At 56.2% G+C, this 20,849-nt stretch overlaps 1 protein-coding gene and 1 long non-coding RNA gene across 5 annotated transcripts in view; both read right to left on the bottom strand.

Moving 5' to 3' along the window:
* The window catches only part of LOC309622826, a 377,150-nt gene that overhangs the window by 128,134 nt on the left and 228,167 nt on the right, over window positions 1-20,849 (bottom strand). The gene's annotated exons all lie outside the window — the stretch shown is intronic.
* Window positions 1-20,849, bottom strand: part of TCF7 (transcription factor 7) — a 32,613-nt gene that overhangs the window by 8,710 nt on the left and 3,054 nt on the right. For all 4 annotated transcript variants that reach the window (XM_082380987.1, XM_082380986.1, XM_082380989.1 and 1 more), the window contains exons 4-5: window positions 1,032-1,143; window positions 70-160 (exon numbers count right to left, since the gene is read on the bottom strand). In XM_082380987.1, the coding sequence (XP_082237113.1) occupies window positions 70-160; window positions 1,032-1,143 (203 nt within the window). The remainder of the gene's footprint in view (window positions 1-69; window positions 161-1,031; window positions 1,144-20,849) is intronic.

Here is a 20,849-nt window from a genome sequence, read left to right as displayed (position 1 = left end):
GGAAAATGGAAGGGCAGGTATGGGTCCAACCAGCGCAAGGTGCCCCTTTCCCACTGGGCCCTCACTCACCAGCTCACAGTGTGCGGGAGCTGTCCCATGCTGCCTGAGGTCAGAGAGTAGAAGCCAGAGAGGTCAGGGGTCTGCAGAGGCCTGTGAACTCCTGCAGTGGAGAGGGGCCGAGTAAGTGAGCCAGCCTGACCTGGAGGCCACTTCAGCTAGTTACTGCATCCTGGAGCCTCCCGTGGGGCCCTCCTAGGATCCCATCTCCGTGTGCTAGAGGGAGGACCAGACATACTGGTTTGTTCAGGACTATCCCAGTGTGATAACAGTGCCCCATTTACAGCCTAGGGGAATCAAGGGCAGAGGGTTTGGGTGACTTGCCTACGGATAGTGGCTGGACAGTGGCAGAGTTGGAGTCATTCAGGAGTGGGAGGCCAGACGTTGCCACACGCTGGTCCAGTGCTGGTCTGCAACTGGGGCCTCTCTGCTGGGGGCTCTAGCCTGGCTTTCCGGGCAGGAGGCAGACCCCCTGGCCTGGGGAGCCAGGGCTCCACCCGTGCCCCCCCCCCCCCCCCCGCCGTGCCCCCTCCTCCCCAGGGTTGAGTCAGCAGGTTTCCCACAGCCGACAATGGCTGATTTCAGAATGACTTTGCCCGAGGCTGAGGTGAATCAGCCATCACAACCACCACTTTCCATTTTCTCACTGGGGGAGGGAAAGACTGCAAGATTTATTATTTATCAGCTTTACACAGAGGCCTACTCCCATACTGGTATTGGGTAGTCACGCAGGATTTAGGCTCCTACCTCAACCTGAAGCCTTCAGATTTTGACCGGGTACCACCTTCCCCAACCCTTTGGTGCCCTCAGGCTCCTCAATCTTTTGGGCATGTTCGAGGGGCCCTGAGTTTGCACAGCCCCAGGTTCTCCATTTACAAAAAGGGTCTAGCCACCTGGTCTCAGAAGGCAGGGACTCCATCTCCCCACTCCCCGGCTCTGGGTCTTGTTGGGCCCTTCCCATCCAGGATCCATACCTTGCTTCTGGCTGATGTCGGCTGGAGCAGGTGTGGGGTGTGGGCTGCTGAAATGGTCATAGAGAGGAGAGAGTTGGGGGACGCCGTGGGAAGGCTGACTGGCCTTGTTGTGCTGAAAAACGAGGAGGGTGGGTGAATGTGGGGGACCTGAGGGAGGAAGGCACGGGACTGGGGTGCACATACAGGAAGAGCCTCAATTAGCTGTGTGGCGGCAGCCCAACCACCAAGGGAAAGTGGAGGTGATCAAAACCACAGGCTTCACTGGACAGGACCCCACTCAGGCCACCTGGTGCCCAGGGGCCCTGCCCCCCGCCCAACTTTGCCCAAGCAGTCCAGTCTCCTGGAGAGCCTCTCGGTCTTTCTTGGCCCTCAGTTCTAGGAGGCCTTTCCCCTGCCCAGGAAATTCTTCCTGCCTCCTGGTTTCAGAGATCCCCCAGTTTCTCTGAGGCCCTATGGCTTGTCTGGTGAGCTGCTCACAAGCCTCCAGCCCTAAGACAGTCTGGAGCTTGCTTTCCCCCTCCTCTAGCCCCCAGACTGAGGGACTTGAGTCTGACCCTCTGGACCCACCTCAGGCTTAAGACGATTTGTTGACATAGGGAAGGGGCCCCCTCAGCTCTCTAACTCAGGGGAGGTGGGGCAAGGTGGTGCCAGCTGTGGCCAGGCTCCCCCCAGGGCCAACCCACCCAGCCTCCACACTTCCTGTTTCCTCAGCACCGCAGGACTCTTACTTTTCACGCTAGTCACATGGATTTGTCATGAGTTGACTCATATTCAGACTGGGACGGGGGCTCCCCTGAGACCCAACCACAGGGAGTTTGCGGCTCAGGGCCAAGGCCTGGCTCTGTATATCCTCGGTGCACACCTTTGCAGGCCAGGGCCCTGGAGACATCATCTAAAACTGAAGGTCAGCTTCCACTTGGAAAAGTCCACCTGTGGGGATGCTGCTGGCTGGGAGCACAGAAGAGTGACGTCTAACCCCTGACACAGAAGAAACGGGACATCTTTGGGCCAAGACAGTCATGAGAGATGGTAGTCTGGGCTCCTTCCCACCCTGTAGGTGTAATTTCTCACGGGCTGAATTTAGCCAGACTCCTTAACATCTCTGGGCTTCCTCTCCTGTGTAATGGATGGGGTTCATGATCCCTTCATCACCAGGTTTGGGGAAGGTGAGGGTAGCTCTTGGTGAGGAGGCCTGGCACCGGTCCTTCGGCACTGGCTGTTGGGGGTCCAGAGTGAGGCTAGAGGGAAGGGCAGGTACGAGCCACACTGTAGCCATGGCATGAGGCTCCTGGGTGGGCACAGGATCCCACACCTCCCAGCAACAGCCCTGGCCACCACCTTTCCCACATTCCTGCCTCCAGGGGAGCTTCAGGCTGGGCTACAAGCTGTACCCTTCCCCTCAGGGCTTGGTAAATTGCTGACACTGCCGTCCCCTGCTCATCCATCTGCCCACCAGGAGGAGTCTTAGATACCAGGGCTGATCAGCCTGCCTTCTGTCCTCAGGCAGACAGGAGCTAATGCTCTAATAGTGGTGGCTCCTTCTTTGTGGCTGGCATGGATTTGGCATCACAGCCACTTCCTGAGGCCGATGCCTCACCTCGGACCAGAGGCCTCTCCTGGCCTCCTGGGGCAGCGCAGGAGAGCTTCCGAGGACTCGCCACTGTGAGCTTGAGGAAGAGTCTGCCGACCACGTTCAGTTCCTGGATCTAATTTACTACAATACCTGAGCACCTATTACCTTGTCTCAAATGGCTCTTGTGAGGATAAAGCCAGGAGCTCAAGTAGTCAGGTGTCAGGTAATGAGGAAGGGACATGTAAGAAGCCCCTCATTCACCTTGAAGAGTGAGGAGGAAACGTTACTTAAGAGTGCTTCCCTAGCCCCCTGGTGCCAGGCCTCACATGGGCCAGACACTTCGGTCTTATTATGCCAAAGGAGGTCTGCCTGGAGATGGCAGACACGCCTGGCAGCCCACTGGCTGCATCACTTGGGGAACTGAGTGAAGACAGGGCCATGCTGTTCAAGGCTTTGGTTGCTGTGACCTTCCTGTTGCTGTGTGAAGGCTGGGCTTCCTGAGCAAGCTGGGGGAAGCTCCTGTCATTCCCAGGCCTTCTTTTATCCCCAGCACGGACCCAGACACACCTGTGACAGGTTGGGATTGTGTGGGGGAATGGAAGATGAAAAACAGGATCCTCAGGCCTGCAGGTGACCGGCAAGAGAGAGGGGAGTAGACTGGGTCCAGTAGGTGTGGGGTATGGGGTGTGGGGGAATGTGACCCCTTCATGTACTGAGTACTTGCCACATGCCAGGCACTGTGCCCAGCACTTTGCAAGCCCAGTCTTATTCCCACCAGGGTACCAGCAGGTTGCTATTTCTCCCATCTGTAAGTCCTCCAGCTGCCACCTCAGCAGAGCTGTCCCCATTTGCTGCCTCTAGTCCTCAGCTCTCATTATCCCTTCATCCAGGCCAGTCTCTTGCCCCATCACTTCCCTAGGTGACCCGTCAAGGTCCCCAGTGACTTCCCTGTTGCTGAACTCAGCGGTCAGTTCTGTCTGCATTTTACCTGACTTCTCAGCACATTGAACACAACTGATTTCTCCCTCCTCCTTGTGGTAGTTTCTTCACTTGGATTCCAGAATGCCACACTTCCCTGATTTTCCTCTAACCTCAGAGACCACTCCTTCTCGGCCGTGTTTCTGGCTCTTCATCTTCTTCCTGACCTGACCCAAGGCTTGGCCCTCAGTTCTCTATCAATCCTCACCTCCCAGGGTGCTCTCATCCAGGCTTACGGCTTTAAACGTCTTCATCTGATGACTCCACATCTGTATCTCCAGCCCCCACTTCTCCTAGCAACGCCACTCTCCAAATGCTCCCCAAATTCAACATGTCCAAAGTAGAACCTTTGACTTCCTGCCCCAAACATTCCTCTCCATCTTCCTCAGTTAATGGTAACTCCCTCCTTCCAGTTGCTGAGACCAAACAGCTTGGAGTCACCTTTGACGCTTCTTTTTCTCACACTCCACCTCCAATTTGTCAGCAAATCCTAATGGCTCTACTTTCAAAATATAACAGAATCCAACCACTTCTTTCTTTCTCCCTTTCCCCACCCAGTCCAAGCCACAGTCACTTCTCACCTGGCGACTGCAGCAGCCTCCTGCTTCCTCAGTCCTCCATCCAGCAGCCATATAAATCAGATCACGTCGCTCCTCAGCCCAGGCCTATGAAGCTCCAGGATCAGGCCCCCAACTACCTCTCTAACCCCATTACCTTCCTCTCTCCTTGCTCGCTATGCCCAGCACTTCTCATGGTTGTTTCAGCCTCTTCCTCCAGTGGTCATTTTTAACTGTGCCAGGATGGGAAGTGGGTTGGGAAGTACAGCTCTAAGCTTGCTGACCTTTCCTCTATAGGATCCTGGGCCAGTATGCCCCTTGTAAAATGAGCATGATCATATCAACCCTGCCTACCTCATTGGTCATGGATGCAAAAAACCCTGCTTCATCCTAGAATTTTTGGGAGCAGGAGCCAAGGGCCTATGAAGGTAGAAAGCTTTCTGGAAGCCTCGGGGGCCTTTTTACCTGGATAAGTTCCTAGGACAGGGATTAGCCAGATCCCAGGCCTTGTGGCACACAGGGAGATTAGCCTCAGGGCCCACTCCCTCAGGAACCTGGGACCCTGGTGGAAGGCATTCCACTATTCGCCGTCTAAGGGCACAAATGCCTGGAGCCCTGGTGCAAGGGGTGGAATGAACACCCTCCACAGGGCCCTGCAGACCACGGAGCTTTCAAGTCTAAACTTCTGCTTCAGAGAAGGCCCTGCCATCCAGCCTTGGCTCTGGCTTTTCAGCCCTCAGAGTTATAAGCCTGGCTGGTGGAATAGGCAGCTCTAACCCTGGGAAATCTTAGGAGCAGAGGCTGGCGTCCAAGGTGCCAGCTCTAGGAAGACAGTCCCGGAGTCCCACTCTGCCCAGGGCAGGGAGAGGGTGCCTCCACAGCAGGTTTCGCACACACCACCTTCCCTGGGGAAGGCTCGTTTGGGCCAGGAAGCCCTGTCACCTGAGGGACAGCTAGAGCTGACCCTCCTTGGCCAGGCTGGTTAAGCTCCATGTTGTAACACAGCTCATTCTAGGTCTAGGAAACCTCAGACTCCAGCTCAGCCTATAGCCTCTGGCCTGGTATGTACGTGTGTGGACAGAGGGCTCATCCTGTCCCCCAGCCTTCCCCGGGAACTGGGGAAAAGCCTCATTCAACGGGAGTCTGTAGCCAGACCACAGGAGAGGTGCCAGGTGGGCGGAGGTGGGGCTGAGAACCTGCCGGCAGGTGGAGGCCCTGAGGTGCCAGGGCTCCAGGGCAGAGCACCGAGGGCCTGGCCAGTCCTTCCCACGTTCGTGCAGGCTGCCTTTCAGCCTCACTCCCCAGCCCCCTGCATGCCCGGTGGTGGCAGCCAGGGGCAACTGTCTGGCGCAGGACCTGGTGCCCCACGTCCCTCTCAGCCAATGGAACGTCCCGCTCCACGGCCTCAGCACAAGGCTGTCCCAGGGCTAGCCTGCCCAGCCAGCAGGGTGGAGTTGCCTGGGGCCCGGCCTGTGTCTGGGGAGCCGAGTGACTGGAGCGCCGCTCCTCTCCTCCCCTGATGGTGACTGTGTCCTGCCTCCGAGGGAAGGAGGCAGGCCTGGGTTGATCGTCCCCACCGGTCCCTGAGTATCTCGACGGCACAACCTCATCTCTTACCTCTGAGGGCAGAGTGCCAGGCAAAGCGCTGGGCACTCAGTAAGCGCTCCCAGCATGGTGGGATGTATAAACAAATGAAAGACCTAACAGCAGACCATACTCCTTCATCAGCACACTCCAAGACCCCTCCAGACTGCAGCACTCCAGGACGAGTCTAGACTCTGAGACCCTTGGACTGGGAACAGCCTTAGCAGGGGCGGTCCTTCCTGCCACGACATTGCTCTTACTGTTATTCCCCACGCCAATTCAAAACCTATTGTCCCAAAGGCGGTCCTCATCCTTCTGGGATCTTTTCGTTAGCCCATGGCTGGAAATTCATCACTCTGGTGCCCCAGCATGCCCTCCTCTTGCTGAGCAGGCTGGAGCCAAGAAGGGGCCCTAGGGCAGGGCCAGGCAGGAGGAGGTGGAAATGAGGGACTCCTGAGGTCGGTCTCCTCTGCTCTGAAGTCGGGCTTGGGCCTGGCCGGGCTGCTCCCGCCTCCCTCTTCCCCACCCCCCAACTTCCTGCAGGCTCAGGTGAAAAATAAACACGGTCGGCATTTTCCCTGCAGACCGCAGAGGTCGGCTTACAGGCTGTGTGCACCCTGAGAGCCCTTGCCACCGCCAGCAGAGAAGCTCCCTCGCCTCTAACGGTTGACTCTGAAAACCCCCAAACGCTTAAGAAGCCGCACAACACTTTCTCAGCGAAGAAAGCTGCTGCTTCCTCTGGTCTCAAGCCTGGGGGGTGGAAGCGTGTGAGGCTGACAAGGCCCTCCCCAGAAGGCCTCCCCTTGGCAGGGACTGTGCCAGGAGAAGCACCACCCCCCAACACACACATACACACACTGCACCAGAATTCGCAGTTGATCACTCTCAGCAGACAGTCAGTCAGGATGTATTTTCTAAGCTCCTACTATGTATCAGGCAAAAGAATGTTTCAGGCCCGGAGATCAGCATTTGCTAATGACAACTGATGGTTTATACCCTGTGCGAGGCATAATTCCGAGCACCTTATAGAGTTTAACTCACGTACTCCTAAAACAAACCTAGGAAATAGGTACAATTATTATCCCCATTTAACAAACGAGGAAACTGAGATGGAGACATTACATAGCTTGCCCAAGGTCACACAGCTTGTAAGTGGCAGAGCTGAGATTCCACCCACTGTACTGCAAAGGCCCTACGGTTATCAAGGATAGAACAAAGGGGAACAGGGGAAGGAGTCCCAGTCCTACGCTCAGTCTCTCCCTTCTTCAGCCTAGTTGGTCAGGGTCACCTGAGCCAGTGCTCCCCTGACCCTAAAAATGCTCCAGTAAGTTCTGGGACCCCGGGATTGGGGTTCTAGCTACACCCCATGCCTGCCTGCCTGCTAGGGCTGTTGCCACCGGGAGCTTGCCTGATGGCAATAGTTGGGACGTGACCCCAGGTCCCCAGCCCACATCTCCCCAACTCACTATCGCACAGCCACACCCCAGCCATACCCAACCACGCAGCCCTGCCTCTCTCTTACCCTGGTGTCCAGCTCTTCTTCGCCTCTGCACCTTTACCCACCCCTTACGCCCTCCCCTCCCAGCTTTCCACACTTCCTCCTATACTCTTTGCCATACTGATTCCTTCTCATCCTGACCTCAGTCTAAGGGCCACTTCCTTAGGACTGTGACCTGGGTGGGGTTCCACCAGCCCAGCAGGCAGAGCTGCCCACTTGCTGCAGGGGTTGGCCTGGGGGTCCTGGAGGGCAAAATCGGCTTGTTAGTCATCTCTGCCTCTCCAGGGTCTGTACTCGGCATGTTCATTAAGACTTGCTGAATGAAGGCCTCTAGAATACCTGATGACCCAGAACCCCTGCATGCCTACCCACTCATCCAACCATGGACCTGACTTCAGTCTCTTGGCTCCTAGAAGGGGGAAGTGGGGGGTATTCCTGATGCCCGCTCTGGAGCTGCGGAACGGCCCTTGGGACGAGTCCACAGAAGGAGGGCAGATCCACACCTCGAGCTAGACAGAAAGGTGGGCTATTGATAGAGTTACTGTTCTCTCTGCCAAGTGCGCAGATGTGAAACTGAGTATTGTAAATGCCACATGTGACAACTGATTTGAGGCAGGCATTATCCTTCCCGTTTTACTCATGAGGGAAGTGAGGCTCAGTGACGCTGAGGAAATTGCAAGTCAGTGCTGGGGACCCCTTTAAGGTCTCTCAAGGTCTTCAAGCAACACCAGACAGGCACATTCTCATCTCTCACCTCCTCTCCCTCTGTGCTCCAGCCACTTTGGCCTCAAGGGCCATGCTGTTGCTTCTGCCTGGAGAGCTCTCCCCCCACTTGTTGGGCTCTCAAAGTTGGGTCTCTAGCAGTACGTGTAGGTAGGGCCCAGTGTGAGCCAGTGTTTAGGGAGCGTGTGGCAGCACTGGACAAAGCACCCTGGCTGGGGCTGGGCATGGTCACAGCAGCACACAGGAGGCTGGGAGGAACTGGGGCCACTGCTGGGAGTCAGGGACATCCTGCCTGGCAACTGAGACCCTGTGCCTCCTTCTACCCCATCTCCTCCTTCCTGCAACACCTTGGGAGTCAGAATTCACCAGCCAAAGCCAGGGCCACCACTAGTTCATATGGTGCCTTTGTGCTAATTAGAAGAAGTACCCCTTCCTCTGGAGAGACAGCCAGGCCCACACCAGGGCACGTGGCTTGGGGAGCATAGTGCAGGCTAGATTTCAGCTCCTTGGCCCACATCCCCTGCATAACCCCACACAGTGGCCCTGCTCAAAAGGTTCTCTCCAGTTCTCAACTTCTCTTCCCTGCACTGCCAGAAACCAGGCCACGCTCCATCCAGGGTCTGCCGCTGAGCCTCTGCTCTGGCCTTGATCAGTTCCTCTGGACTCCTCCCAGCTCCAGGGCCCACTAGTGCCCACCACACACAGCTCCCCCAGACCTCTAGGTCTGGAGCTGGGGATCCACTGTCCAGCACCCACGGTGCTTAAGCACCAAGGAGTCTGGCCAGTTTCTGAGTGGGAAGCTGCCCCACGGCCTGGGACCATGAGAATGAACTTCCCAGAAGGAAGCAGGTCCTCCAAAGGGGACTCGCCTGCCTATCAGCCAAGCCTTGATGTGCGGGCTCCCGCAGACCTGTCTGCAGATATCCCCCGGCTGGGCTCATGCCCTTTTATCGCCAGTCGCCGCTCTGGGCCCTGCTGCCCAGGACATGGTGCTCTCCAGAGGACGGCCCTCAAGCTCCCCGCCCACAGCGTGCTGGACGCCTTGTGCTAGACGCCCACCGCAGAGCATGGAGCCGCGGCCGTGTGGCCAGCTGAGCTGGAGGGCTGGGGTATGGCTGGGCCACACCCTTGTGGACCAGGAGGCTTTAGTCCCGCCTGCCAGCACAGGACTGTGGCCAGGGATGCACAGAGCCCTCCCAGGTCCACGTGGCCAGTCCAGCAGCTGCCTGGCCTCGACATCAGATAGGGGGTCCTGCCACAGCAGAGGCGAGGACTGGAGTCCCTGCCTACAGCTTTGGCAAACCACAGGCCTGCTAGAGACCCAGCCTGGCCCCGAGGCACCCCCGGAGCTAGCGGAACCTCACTGAGCTGAGTGGCCTGGCCCACAGCCTCCAGCGGTTTCTATGCATTCGTTTACTTTTGTTTTCCTTCTTCCTCTCTGAGGTAAACGCCCCTCAGGACAGGATGTTTTTAGAGGAAAATATAAGCTTCCGGGAGCTGCTGCAGCGGAGCTGCTAGTTGATGCTACCGACACACTGTCTGGGGACTCTGCAGCAGCCCGGGGGCTGGGCGTCCCCTGTCCAGGCAGTCGCCCTCCCAGCTCCTCACGGCCCAGCCCTCCGGGAGCCCATGTGCCTGAGGCAGAGGCCAGGGCACAACCTCGGCTCAGGCTGTCTTTGGCAGCAGGGAAAGCCAGGCTCTGGGAAGAAGGCATTTGAGGAGTTCAGAGATTTTGCTCCCCTGGGAGCAAAACCAAAAGGCTTTGTAGAAAAGGCACGAAGAAAGCAGTGGAGGTGCAGATTTAGAGACGGCAGCCCCCACTAGTGACAGCCTCCTGTGTGCCTAGCACCCTGCAGGGTCCGCCCCCCCGCCCCCCGAATCCCACCAGTCTTCCCAACCACTTTGTGACGTGTGTGTACAGATTGTGCGGATGAGGAAAGGGTAGCCGGGAGAGGTTAAACGACTTGCCCAAGGTCTCAGAGCAAGTAATGACAGATCGGGATTTGAATCCAGCCCTTTGGGGTTCCTGGCCAGAGATCTTTACCACTCAGTGAGAGGCCTCACAGGCCAGCTGGTAGCGCACCAGCAATGGAGACCACACGTGTGAGGCGCGGGAGCCGAGTGGTTGCCAGGTTCTCCCCCCCGACACTGGGTCTCCTCACTAAGACCTCCACCCACCCGGGACCTGCTGGATTTTGCCAGCAACACCCTGCCCTCATAGGAGGTGACGTGGGTCCTCAGTCGTAAATGACTAAAGGAACCGTGAGAAGTCATTCTTCCCACCAGGTCTGGCCTCTTTTCCCAGTCCACGTGCATGCGGGGTGGGATGGCCACCCGCAGAAGAGTTAGTGTGCTGCCCAGGAGCGAGAGCCAGGACAGCCCGGCGCAGGGCCCAGAGAGGCGGAGGCTGATGGGCAGCGACGGCTCAAAGGTGGGAGGCAGAGGAGACTTGGAGATCTCATCCCCAGCCTTGGCACTGCATTCCTGCCCCAATTAATTCCAGGCAGCTTCTGAGAAGCAAAGACAAGATGGGGGTCTCTGAGTTACCTGGTCTGTTCAGCTGCCTGTACCAGTCCTGGGAGGACAGTTCTGCCCTGGGGCCACAGTCAGGAAGCTCACTTGGGTCTAACCCTTGCAGCTACTGCCAGTTAAGGAAGGCCCTTGGGGCTCTGCCTGGACTCAGTCTGGTGGTTTATCCCAAGTGAACAAGGCAAAGAGTGGAAAGGAGCCGCTGGAGGCTTCAGGCCCCAGGATGCTCCCACCCAAGCCCCTCACGCCAAGTGTAAGCAGACGGAGGAGGGCAGGGCTGCTCCAACTGCCACAGGGGCCCTCTTGGGGTGGAGCCCTCTAATGAGGTGGAGTTAGGGGGTTCCAAAAACCACAGCAAACAGCTTTTACAGATACACACCTGGGTCTAACACTATAAAAATACAGGGAGAGGGTGAAACACTAAATTCCTGGGGGAGGTGAGGAGTGGGGATGGATGGGATGGGGGAGCCAAGGGGACCCAGCTGTAGCTATAAAACCCAATTTTTCAAAAATGAGTGGATAGATACGTTGTCTAAGAGGCAAGGTAGCAGGTGGTAAGGGCAGGGAACACAGAGGTAGATGCCTGAATTCACATCTCTCCTCCAGCACTTGCAAAGTGCGTCTCTCTGTGCTTCGGGTTCCCCATCTGTACAATATCCATATCTCATAGGGATTAAATGAAGTAATATTTGTGTCTGCTAATATTTTTTAAAATTAATGAAGAAGAAAACAAAAGACAAAGGCGAGCATGTCCCTAGACCAAGGCTTTTCAGGAAAGCCAGCCTTTGTGCCAGGCCAGGGCTACTGGCCCTCGATTTCCTTTGGTCTACTGCCAGATTGCTGTTGGGCCAGACTCCTGAGGTCCTGACTAACCCAATGACCGGAGCCAGGGCAGGGGCAGGGGGAGGGGTGGGGGGTGGCACGGGAGGAGCAGAGGAGGGCAGTGGTAGAAGAAGAAACTCTCAAAATGCCGCAGCAGGGTTGGGAGGTGGATCTGGTTCCCAAGGGGTTTGGGGAGGGGACACTCATGCGCAGGGATGCCCTCAGATTCCTCAGTCCAGCCATTCCCATTGTCTCAGAGCCTAGGACACCCTCTAGCCCATCCCTGGACCACACAGAGGAGGGCACCTGGGCCAGAGAAGTCCAACAGTGAGCTCCAAGCTAAGCCAGGACCAGGGCCAAAGTTAGAAAGAAGGAATCAACCTACACATAGTCTTAACTGTCCTTGCATCATGCATCAAACCTGATGTAATCTTTTTTTTTAAAATTTAATTTAATTTTTGGCTGCGCTGCGAGGCTTGCGGGATCTTAGTTCCCTGACCAGGGATTCAACCCATGCCCTCGGCAGTGAAAGCGCGGAGTCCTAACCACTGGACCACCAGGGAATTCCCAAACCTGATGTCATCTTAAATGTCATTTATAAACACTTTTCCAGATAATATTTATTCTGGAAGCCCTGAGGTCCTGCTTCTAACCAAGAAACAACCCTTTTGGCCCCTGATAGCATGTAGTCCAGCCCTGACCCAGGTCCGGAGCTCTGAGGTCATGCCCAGGGGGGGCAGTAAGGGCCAAGTCTTTCCTTGAGGCCAGAGGAATTCAGCTCATAAACTCAACAGGAGTGGGTTCAGCTTTGCAGCCTGCAATGCTCCCAACGAGCTCCACACAATCAAGACCAAAGGGACAGAGCAGAGCCTGGGCTTTGGGGTAAAACAGACCTGAGTCCAAGTCCTGACTCTGCCAAGTACTAGCAAGTTCTTAACCTCTCTGAGCCTCAGCTTCCCCATCTGTAAAATGAGAGCAATAATAGTATCTACTTTCTTGGTTTCTTGTAAGGATCTTGATATCAGGATTAAAAGTCCCCAGCTTAGGTCTGGCACTTGGGAAGTTCTTGACATGTGCACTATTACTGTGGCTGTTGTTATTCTTGCAACTGTTTACGAGCACCTACTATGGGTCATGCACTATGCTGGCCACTAAGGTTCCAGCAGTGAAGAAGACAGATGTGGCCTTGGCCCTGTAGATCCTCTCTAGCCCTTTTGATTCCAACCACCATCCCTTAAACCCCACCTCAACACGGCCATCAACCCTTGTGGCCTCTGCAATCCCAGCTTCATCTGGCCCCACACCCTTTGGTCTATGTTCACCCCCCCAGCCCCACCCATGGGGTTGCCCACCACAGCTGGGGGGCTCCCAGGCTGCAGCCTGCTTCAAAGCCTGTCGGCAAGCTCTGGGGCGGCTGCTGCAGCCCGGCGCACACTCGGGGCCGCCCCGCCTGGACCCTGGCTATAGCCGCAGAGACCTCACTGCCGCTGCTGCAGAGCTCTCTCCACAGGCTGCTTCTCAGCGTCCCTCAGCGCCCACCCACCCCCTGCCTGCCCGGCCACCGGGCCAGCCACAGAGCCATCTGATTTGAATGAAACTTCAAACTTAATGACTTTCATGCTGGTTATTTAAAACGCAATGTAATTTTCTTAAACACCCTATTATTTCTTTTGATAGCTACAAAGCTTCCCCCAATCCCATAAGCATGTTTATTTTTAGGGAAAAGAGTGGTTTTGCAGTTGGTCATAGAGACTATAGGGAAAAGGAGCCTGCAGAAAGTAGGACAAAGAGTCAACCATAGCAGCCTGGAGACCCACAGCTGTCTTGCCTTCGTGCTGGGGCAGGCTCCACTGACACCATGGGGTCCAGGGCAGGACCCTGCCCTTCTCATACCAGCACATCCGCCAGCGGCCCTCCTGTCTACCATCTGACAGTGGCCAAGTTCCCCTTCCTGTGCTTCCCCTCTACAGGCCCCAGTGTCCTCATCTGTAAGATGGTTCCACTGGCTTCCCACAGACATGCCAGGCATATATGGTCTGGAGAAGGGGTCCTGGGGCCACCGACATGCCCTCAGCTGCCTCCTCCGGACATTCTGCCCTAGGTAAGGCCTTGAGGCCTGCAGCTTTGACCAACTGGACGAGATCTGTGCCCAGATAAAGTGGCCTCCGGCAGTGGCTGCCCACACTGGGAGGGTGGGTGGGTGTGGCCCTGCCAGTCGGGGCCCCCTGGCAAGGGAGGTGGCCTAGTGGTGGGTGTGCGTGCAGAGGTCAGCTGAGCCCCGCCAATGCGGGGTGTCCTCTGGGAATGGCTATTTTTAGATCCCAGGCTTTCATGTGGCCGAATGATGTGCAGTTTACAAAGCACTGGTAATGCGTTTCAGATGGCGGCCCAGCAGACCGGGAGGCTGGGCCTCCTGCCACCAGAGCCAGGTCAGAGTTAGTCAGAATACCCTCAACTGGACTCCTGTCACCTGTCTCTCCCTCCCTACAATTCCTTCTTGCCTGACGGGGAGACTAGGCCTGGAGCAGTTCTTGCAATGCCCAACAAAGTCCCACCTGAGGCCCACCCAAGCAGCAGGCCTCTCCAGCTGACGCTTATCTGAACCTCAGAAATCCTCATGGCCAGGGCTCCCCACTCCCGTTTACAGAAGGAAACTGAGGCCCAGAGAGGTTAACAGATTTGCTTGAGGTCACACACCCAGGGGAGAAGGTGGCCTCGGTCCCTGGCTTCCTTACCCATCATAGCCCCCTCCCCTCATGGGCAAATTGGGCTTCCTGGAAGGGGTGATCGGCCAGCCCTGGCTAGGCTGCCCAGACACGGGGGGCTGGGGCAGCTGTAACCATGCACCCCCAGGACCCACTGTTCCCTGGGGCCACATCCTGCCCATCCACGCCTGCAGCCCCAGCCGCACACTCGCCATCAGCTGAAAGCAGGGAGTGTGGAGCCCAGACACCTCTCCGTCCGTGGAGAGCGAAAAAGATGGTTGTTTTAATGACAGGGGTGAAGGGGTTGGCAAAGCATCTGCTTCCTCTGATCTCCAAGGAGCTTTGGCTGTGGAGTTGGCTGTGACATGAAGGCTGTGTGTCACCATCTCCCTCTGGGCTCTAAAGCCGTATCTGCTGGCACAGCCCAGGCAGGCAGGCCCCATGGCTGGGACAGGCTCCATGGCTGCCTCCCCACAGGAGAGGGCCAAACTCACCAAACTACCACCTTGGGCCAGGGACCCTATCCAGCAGGGGACAGTCCCTCTCCCACCAGGGGACTGAGCCAACGGGAGCCCCATGTTCTGCAGGACCAGAAGGGGCCAAACCCTCTGACCAGGACAAACCCTCCCGGGCTGCAGCTCAGAGACTACGCATGCCAAGGCTGATGTGGGCCACACCTCTTTAAGGGAGGGAGGCGGCACCCACGTCCAAACCCCAAGCATCAAAGGTCTGCGAGCTGAGACAGCAAACTGCCTGAAGGAAGAAGCTAACAATGTCCTGGGTTCTCAGAGACCCTCCATTGACTCCTGGGGCCTTGGAGTCCTGCTAGAGACAGTGCTGATGAGACGTGCTCTCCACACCCTGGCTAAAGCACCAATGGGCTGTACAACCTGACCTCTGGGGTTCAGCTCCCCTCAGGAAACAGTGGACAAGACCCTGGACTCATGACCCTGGAGTGAGACTGAGAGTCAAAAGAAATAACACAAAACTTCCACCTCTGAGGCACTCCTGCCTTGCATGTGCCAGTTCGCTCGGGTCTGCCCTGCCCAAAGCCCACCCCCTCCCTTGCATCCCAGCATCCACCTGCCCCAGCTGCCGGCTCTGCCCGCCTCACCCTCTATGTTCAACTCAAACCATCTCCGGTGGGCACCACACTGCCCTTCATGCTGCTAACACACTGCAGGTACCCACCAGCCACTCCTGGGCTCCGGAACCAGCGCCGCCCGGGTATTAAGGTCACGTGCTGCGCCTTCAGTGCTGGCCCTTCTCCAGCCTCACAGACCCTGGGCTTCGGGTGGCCCTTCCAATGACCAAGAACATACTAATTTCTGCCTCTCCTCCTCTGCTTGAGCTGTGCCCCTAACCTAGAGCATTCTCCCACTCTCACCTTTGCAGGTTCTGGGCCAGCCAGAACTCTCCCCTGTCAGGAAGCCTTCCTGGCCGCCCCCACTGGCCTCCCTCCCTCCTCAGTGCCCTTTATCCAACACGGCCGACTCCGAGCCCCCAGGAGAGTCTCTTTGCGTTGCCAGAACTGAGCTCTGGGGGGTGGGGCAGAGGCAGCCGTCCCCTCTGTGCTTAGCCAAGGCCAAGTGGGGCTCCGTAAATACCGGTTAAGAGTCTGGACCAGGATTCTAGATACAGCTGGCACTATGTCGTTGACCAGCTGAGGGCCCGAGGGCTGGCTGGGCCGGACAGCTGTCCTCTTTGCCCTGCCCCAGGGGAACTGGCTGCTGAGCTGAGGACGGACAGCATCAGGGGCTTTAGTCCAGCCGCACCTTCAGGAGCACTGCACCTACTGGCCCGGCGTCCTTTACAAGGGCCGTTCCCACACAGTGTTAACAATCCCTCCCACAGTGGCTTCCACTCATGAAGCACCTACTATGTGCCGGGAACTCCACATACACTATCTCGTTCCATTCCACAGTAACCCAAGGAGGTAGGAACCTTCGCTATCCTCATTTTTAGATGAGAAAGCTAAGGCCCACAGGAGTTAACTTACCCAAGGCCACTCAGCCAAGGAGTGGAAGATATGGTATTTGAGGGCGGAGCTTCCCAACTCAGGCCTTCCCCCTTCACTCCTCTAAGGGGCCTTGGATAAGTCCCTTCCCTGACCTGGCTTTACTGTCCCCACCTGCAGAGGAGGGTTGTTACCCAAGGATCTGTGCACCGTACCGTTGGGGGAGGGGGAGCCCTGTGACCTGATAAAACACCTGTTTCCTCCAACAGAGTCTTGTTTGTACACAGTGGCAGGAAGCAGCCAGTCACAAGGTATGAGGGAGTGTGACTGTATGGCTTCGGGACCGCAGCTGCCCGAGGAGGCTCAGAGAGGGCTGCGGCTCCCCTTGTCCCCTCCATGTGGCTCTGTGCCCACCCTGATCCAGCCTGACCTCAGCAGTTATGCGACTTGAAACCAGTGCCCCTGCAGCCCATTCTTACAGCTCAGCTAAACCTCCCTTCATGCAGGAACGGGGCTTGGGTGTGATCTTAGGAGACCCAGGAGGGCATGGGCTGCCAACTGGCCATGAGAGGGGACCACCAAGGCCCCCTCTCTTCAACTCCACTCACGCCTAAGTCTTGGGAGCACCTGGGGAAGCAGGCAGAACTGGTATGGATATCCCTGCTTGCGGGCTATGGAAGCTGGCTCGTGAAACCCTGCTGGGGCCGGGGGAAGAATACCTGGGTCCTGGTGACCAACTCAGGGCTCTCTGTCAGCCCCTCCACCCCGCTAAACTGGAGGAGTGGATGGCAGCCCTAAAACTGCAGCCCCTGGTGACAGGGTGGGGCAGGGGTCTGCAGGATAGGCCTCCTTCAGGGTGATTTCCTGGCCCTGAAATGCATCAGGGAAGCCCCCAAAACAAAGTTTCACCTTGGGAGCAGCTGGCGGTGAGGGGGTTGCTGCAGATTTTCCAAATACCACACAGCCTTCCAAGTCAGGAAGGAATGCAAGTCAAAATTACTTTTAAGTCTCACTGCCCACCACGAACCTATAAAACGAACAACAAAAAAGGGGAAACTCCACGTCAGCTATGCTTGGGCACCGCAAGGAACCCTCAGTGAACTGGGGCCATGATTCTTCCTACCTCTTGAACCCATAATTCTCTTTGAACATTATGCTCCAGGAAAATAATCAAAATGGAAACTAAGGAGTGATTTGTATAGAGCATCGTTCCCACTGGTAAAGGCGGCAAGCTGAGAGCAAACTAGAAGCCCCATGAGGGAGAGATGAATAATAAACATGAGGGAAAACAAGCAAAGAAGCCGTGCATGGGCACTGCCTGGGGGCCTGCACACCAGGGAAGCGTCGGAGCAAGACACAGGGGTGTTACACACGGGGCACCATGTGAGAAAAGCTCTGGGAGTGGTTCAGAGGCTAATGGCCATGAAGGTCTTTTCCCTTTTTTTTCTTACAAAATAGCTTAAGCCCCTAACATCTTGTGTAAAGGGCTTCTATACGGCTGGGGAAGGGGAGCCTCTTTCCGAAAAATCTCTGGGCGGTGGGAGAGGATTCTCAGGATGGAATGAGTGGCTATGTCTCCCAGTCTGGCCCCAGGAACAACACTTTTCCTCCCAAGAATGCCTGGGTGAGGCAGGCATTGAGGGGACCTGTACACCTGAGTCCCACCTGAGGGCTGGTCCCCAGGGTTCAGACTCCCAAACCCCGTGGCCCAAAGTGGAGATATAATTCTCCAGACAGGAGTGCACATGGAGCCTACCACTGAGCCACCACTGGTCCCAGAGGAGCCAGGACAGCAAGGGAGAGGGATCACTTGTGGCCAAACCCCAACCCCAGGCCACGCTGGCACCTTCCTGGGCACGTCCCTGGTATTGCTGCCTCCAGTCCTCACTCCAACTCTGGGAGGAGGGCTTGCCACTCCCATTGTGCAGATGAGGACACTAAGGCTCAGACATACTTCTGACACATGGGCTGTGTCTGGACTAAGCATGGAAAGTGCATCATAAACCAGTGCCAACCACCTTGGCCTGAAGAGCTGCCGGGGTGGGCACAGCAGCCGAGGCCTGGTGGGGGATGACGGAGGGCCCCACTTGGATGGTCAGAGCAAGTCTCTCTGAGGAGGTGACACCTGAATAAGCCCTGGGTGAGGAATGAGAAGCGGCAGCTAGGTGAAGAGCTAGAGAATGCCGAACTGCAGGAACGAGCGCAAAGGTCTTGAGGTGGAAAGAACTTGGTGGCTGTAAAACCTATCAGGCCACTGAGGTGGCTGCTTTTTAGGGAGAAAGGAAGAGTACGGTGCAGATGAGGAGGGGCGGTCAGCAGGGGCTGGCCACCCAGGCATTCAGGCCGTGGCGAGTGGCTTAGATTTTACTTCAAGAGCAATGGGAACCTCTACAGGGTTTCATCAGGCGAGAGATGGGATCTGACTTATGTTTGGCTGCTCTGTGGATCCTGGATTGAGGGTTAGGGTAGGGTTGTGGGGAGGGACCCAGGTCCGCTGCAGGGACCCTAGAGGAGGCTGCCTTCCTGGAGGAGGGATGGTGACGGTTGGGGCTTGGGGGTAGCGAATGAAGTAGAGACGCGGAAGATTTGGGATGTCTGAAGGGAGCCCAGATGCCTGCCAGCCCCCTATTTGTCTTCATCTGGCAGACAACTCTACTCCTTCAGGAAGCTGCTCAGCAGACCCTCCCCACAGCCTAGGCAGGGGCCAGGTCTGCCCAGGACACGCCAGCAGGACCTTTTGTGACAGTACTCCTCTGGCCAGGGATTCAGGTCTATTCATCTGTCTCCTCCACTCAGCTGGGCACTCCAGGGGCAGAGGCTGGTTCTGCTCTGTCTGGTGCCCAGCCTGGTGCCAAACTCTCTCCTAACAGGCTTCATCCCAACCAGGGCCGGTGACCAACCATCACTACCCCTCCTCCGCGAGGCCCCACTGCTCACCCTCTGAGGGGTGTGGAGGGTTGGGTGGGTGCATCTCTGCAGAGCCCCCCCGGACAGGCTAGCCACACGTCAGCAGCACTTCCTTCCTCTGCTCAAGTCTTGCTCATACCCTCACCTCCTGCTCCCCCAGGGCTCGCTCCCCTCACTTGGACCTCAGACCTTGGAGTCAGAGAACATGAGCCCGATGGCCAGGAGTCCACTGCTTCAAGTGGGCTCCTCCATGTCAGATGTCTCCTGGCATGCCCAGACACCAGGATGGCACAGGGGAACAGTCCCAAGTCCCTGCAAGAGCCAAAAGGCTCAGCTCAGCTATTTTTTTTTTTAAATTGAGATGTAACTCACATACCTTAAAATTGACCATTTTAAAGTATACAATTCAGCGGCTTTTAATATATTCACAAGATTGTGCAACCATCACCACTACCTAATTCCAGAACATATTCATCACCCAAAAAAAGAAACCCCATACCCATTAGCAGTCACTCCCCATTCTCCTCTTCCCTCAGCCCTCGGCAACCACTCCTCTACTTTCTGTCTCTATGGATTTGCCTATTCTGGGCATTTCATCTAAATGGCAAAAGGCTCAGCAGCCTTCCAGGCCACAGATACCAAGCAGAGCCCATAGAAGGGGTCCCAAGAGTGACATGGCCTCATACCCTTTTTGAGATGAGGATTTGCACCAGACTGTCAGTTCTGCACTAAGAGTCTGAGTTTCCCTAAGGAGTGATGCCTTACTCATCCCAGAAATCCCTCAAAGTCTGGCGCAGGACCAGTCATTGCCCCTCCCCACCTCAATCCCAGAGCGGAGCAAACAAAACAAAACAATAGTGGCTACTGGTCTAGGCCAGTAACTGTCTGCAAGCCTACATTAGATGCCTGAAAGACATCAGCTATGAAATTAACTTTGACCTAATTTCCACTTCCAAAAACAGAGTTTGCAAGAAACCAAGTACCAAAAAGAAGGAACCTTTTGGGGAAAAAATCTCCCTCTGCCCCCCTGGCAGTTGTCTGTGAGGTGGTCATTTGGCCCATTGCTCCTGACAACGTTCAAGTCTGCCTGCTTTGAGGTGTCCAACGTAGCAGCCGCATGGGTATTCCACCCACACAAGGGCAGATGAGGTCCCTGGCACGGGTTTTCCCCACTGTCAGGGGAGGTCAAGCGTTCGGCCCTGAGCTCCCCCGCACAACTGTTGACCACTTGGATTCTCTCAGAGAGGGCAAAGAGCAAGAGGGGCCAAGTTCTAAGGCTCATGGGGAGGGGCTGGGCAGTGTGTCATCTGTCCCCTGAAGAGGGGCTCAGGAAAGCAGAGCTTTGGAAAAGAACTTCCAAAGGTGATTTTCCTCAAGTCCCCTACAAGGGACTCCTAACCCATCGTAAGAGTTTCTTTCCTCATTCCAGACACATGAACCTTGAATCACGTGATAAATGTGCTCCCAAAACATGGGGTCAATTAATTTTGCTTTTTAAAACCTCACCATATTTTAAATGTCCACACAACTCTGAGTAACACAAAGAACTACTACTCTTATTTGCTATTTGGTTGTAAGTATCAGATTTGCTTAAAGGAGGCTCCCCTATATTCACGTACATCTTCCTCACCGAGCATCTCCCCAACTTAGGCCCTTGCCTCTGTCCTTGTCCCCAGCCCCATGGAGCAGCCGATGCCAGGGCACAGAAAGTCAGCTCCAGAGCCTGCCCTCCTCCTGTGTTCCCAGAAGCCAGGCTGTGGGAGGCTACAGCTGTGTGGGGAGGAGGACAAAGGGATCTGCCCCTATAAGAGAGGGTGTGACACATAGAAATGCATCTGCTGTAGCTTGAGAAAGAGCCCAAAGTTGAAAAAAATGAATGATCCAGGCCAGGGGAGTGATGGTGTGCCTGCCCTAGTTCCTACTCCCCCCCAATCCTGACTGCTAGAGGCAGCCATCCATCTGCCTACACTTCGACCAGTGTAAGC

Source organism: Balaenoptera borealis (genome assembly GCF_965194805.1).
Source record: "Balaenoptera borealis genome assembly, chromosome: 2".
NCBI lineage: Eukaryota > Metazoa > Chordata > Mammalia > Artiodactyla > Balaenopteridae > Balaenoptera > Balaenoptera borealis.
This window is presented reverse-complemented; position numbering and strand designations above follow the sequence as displayed.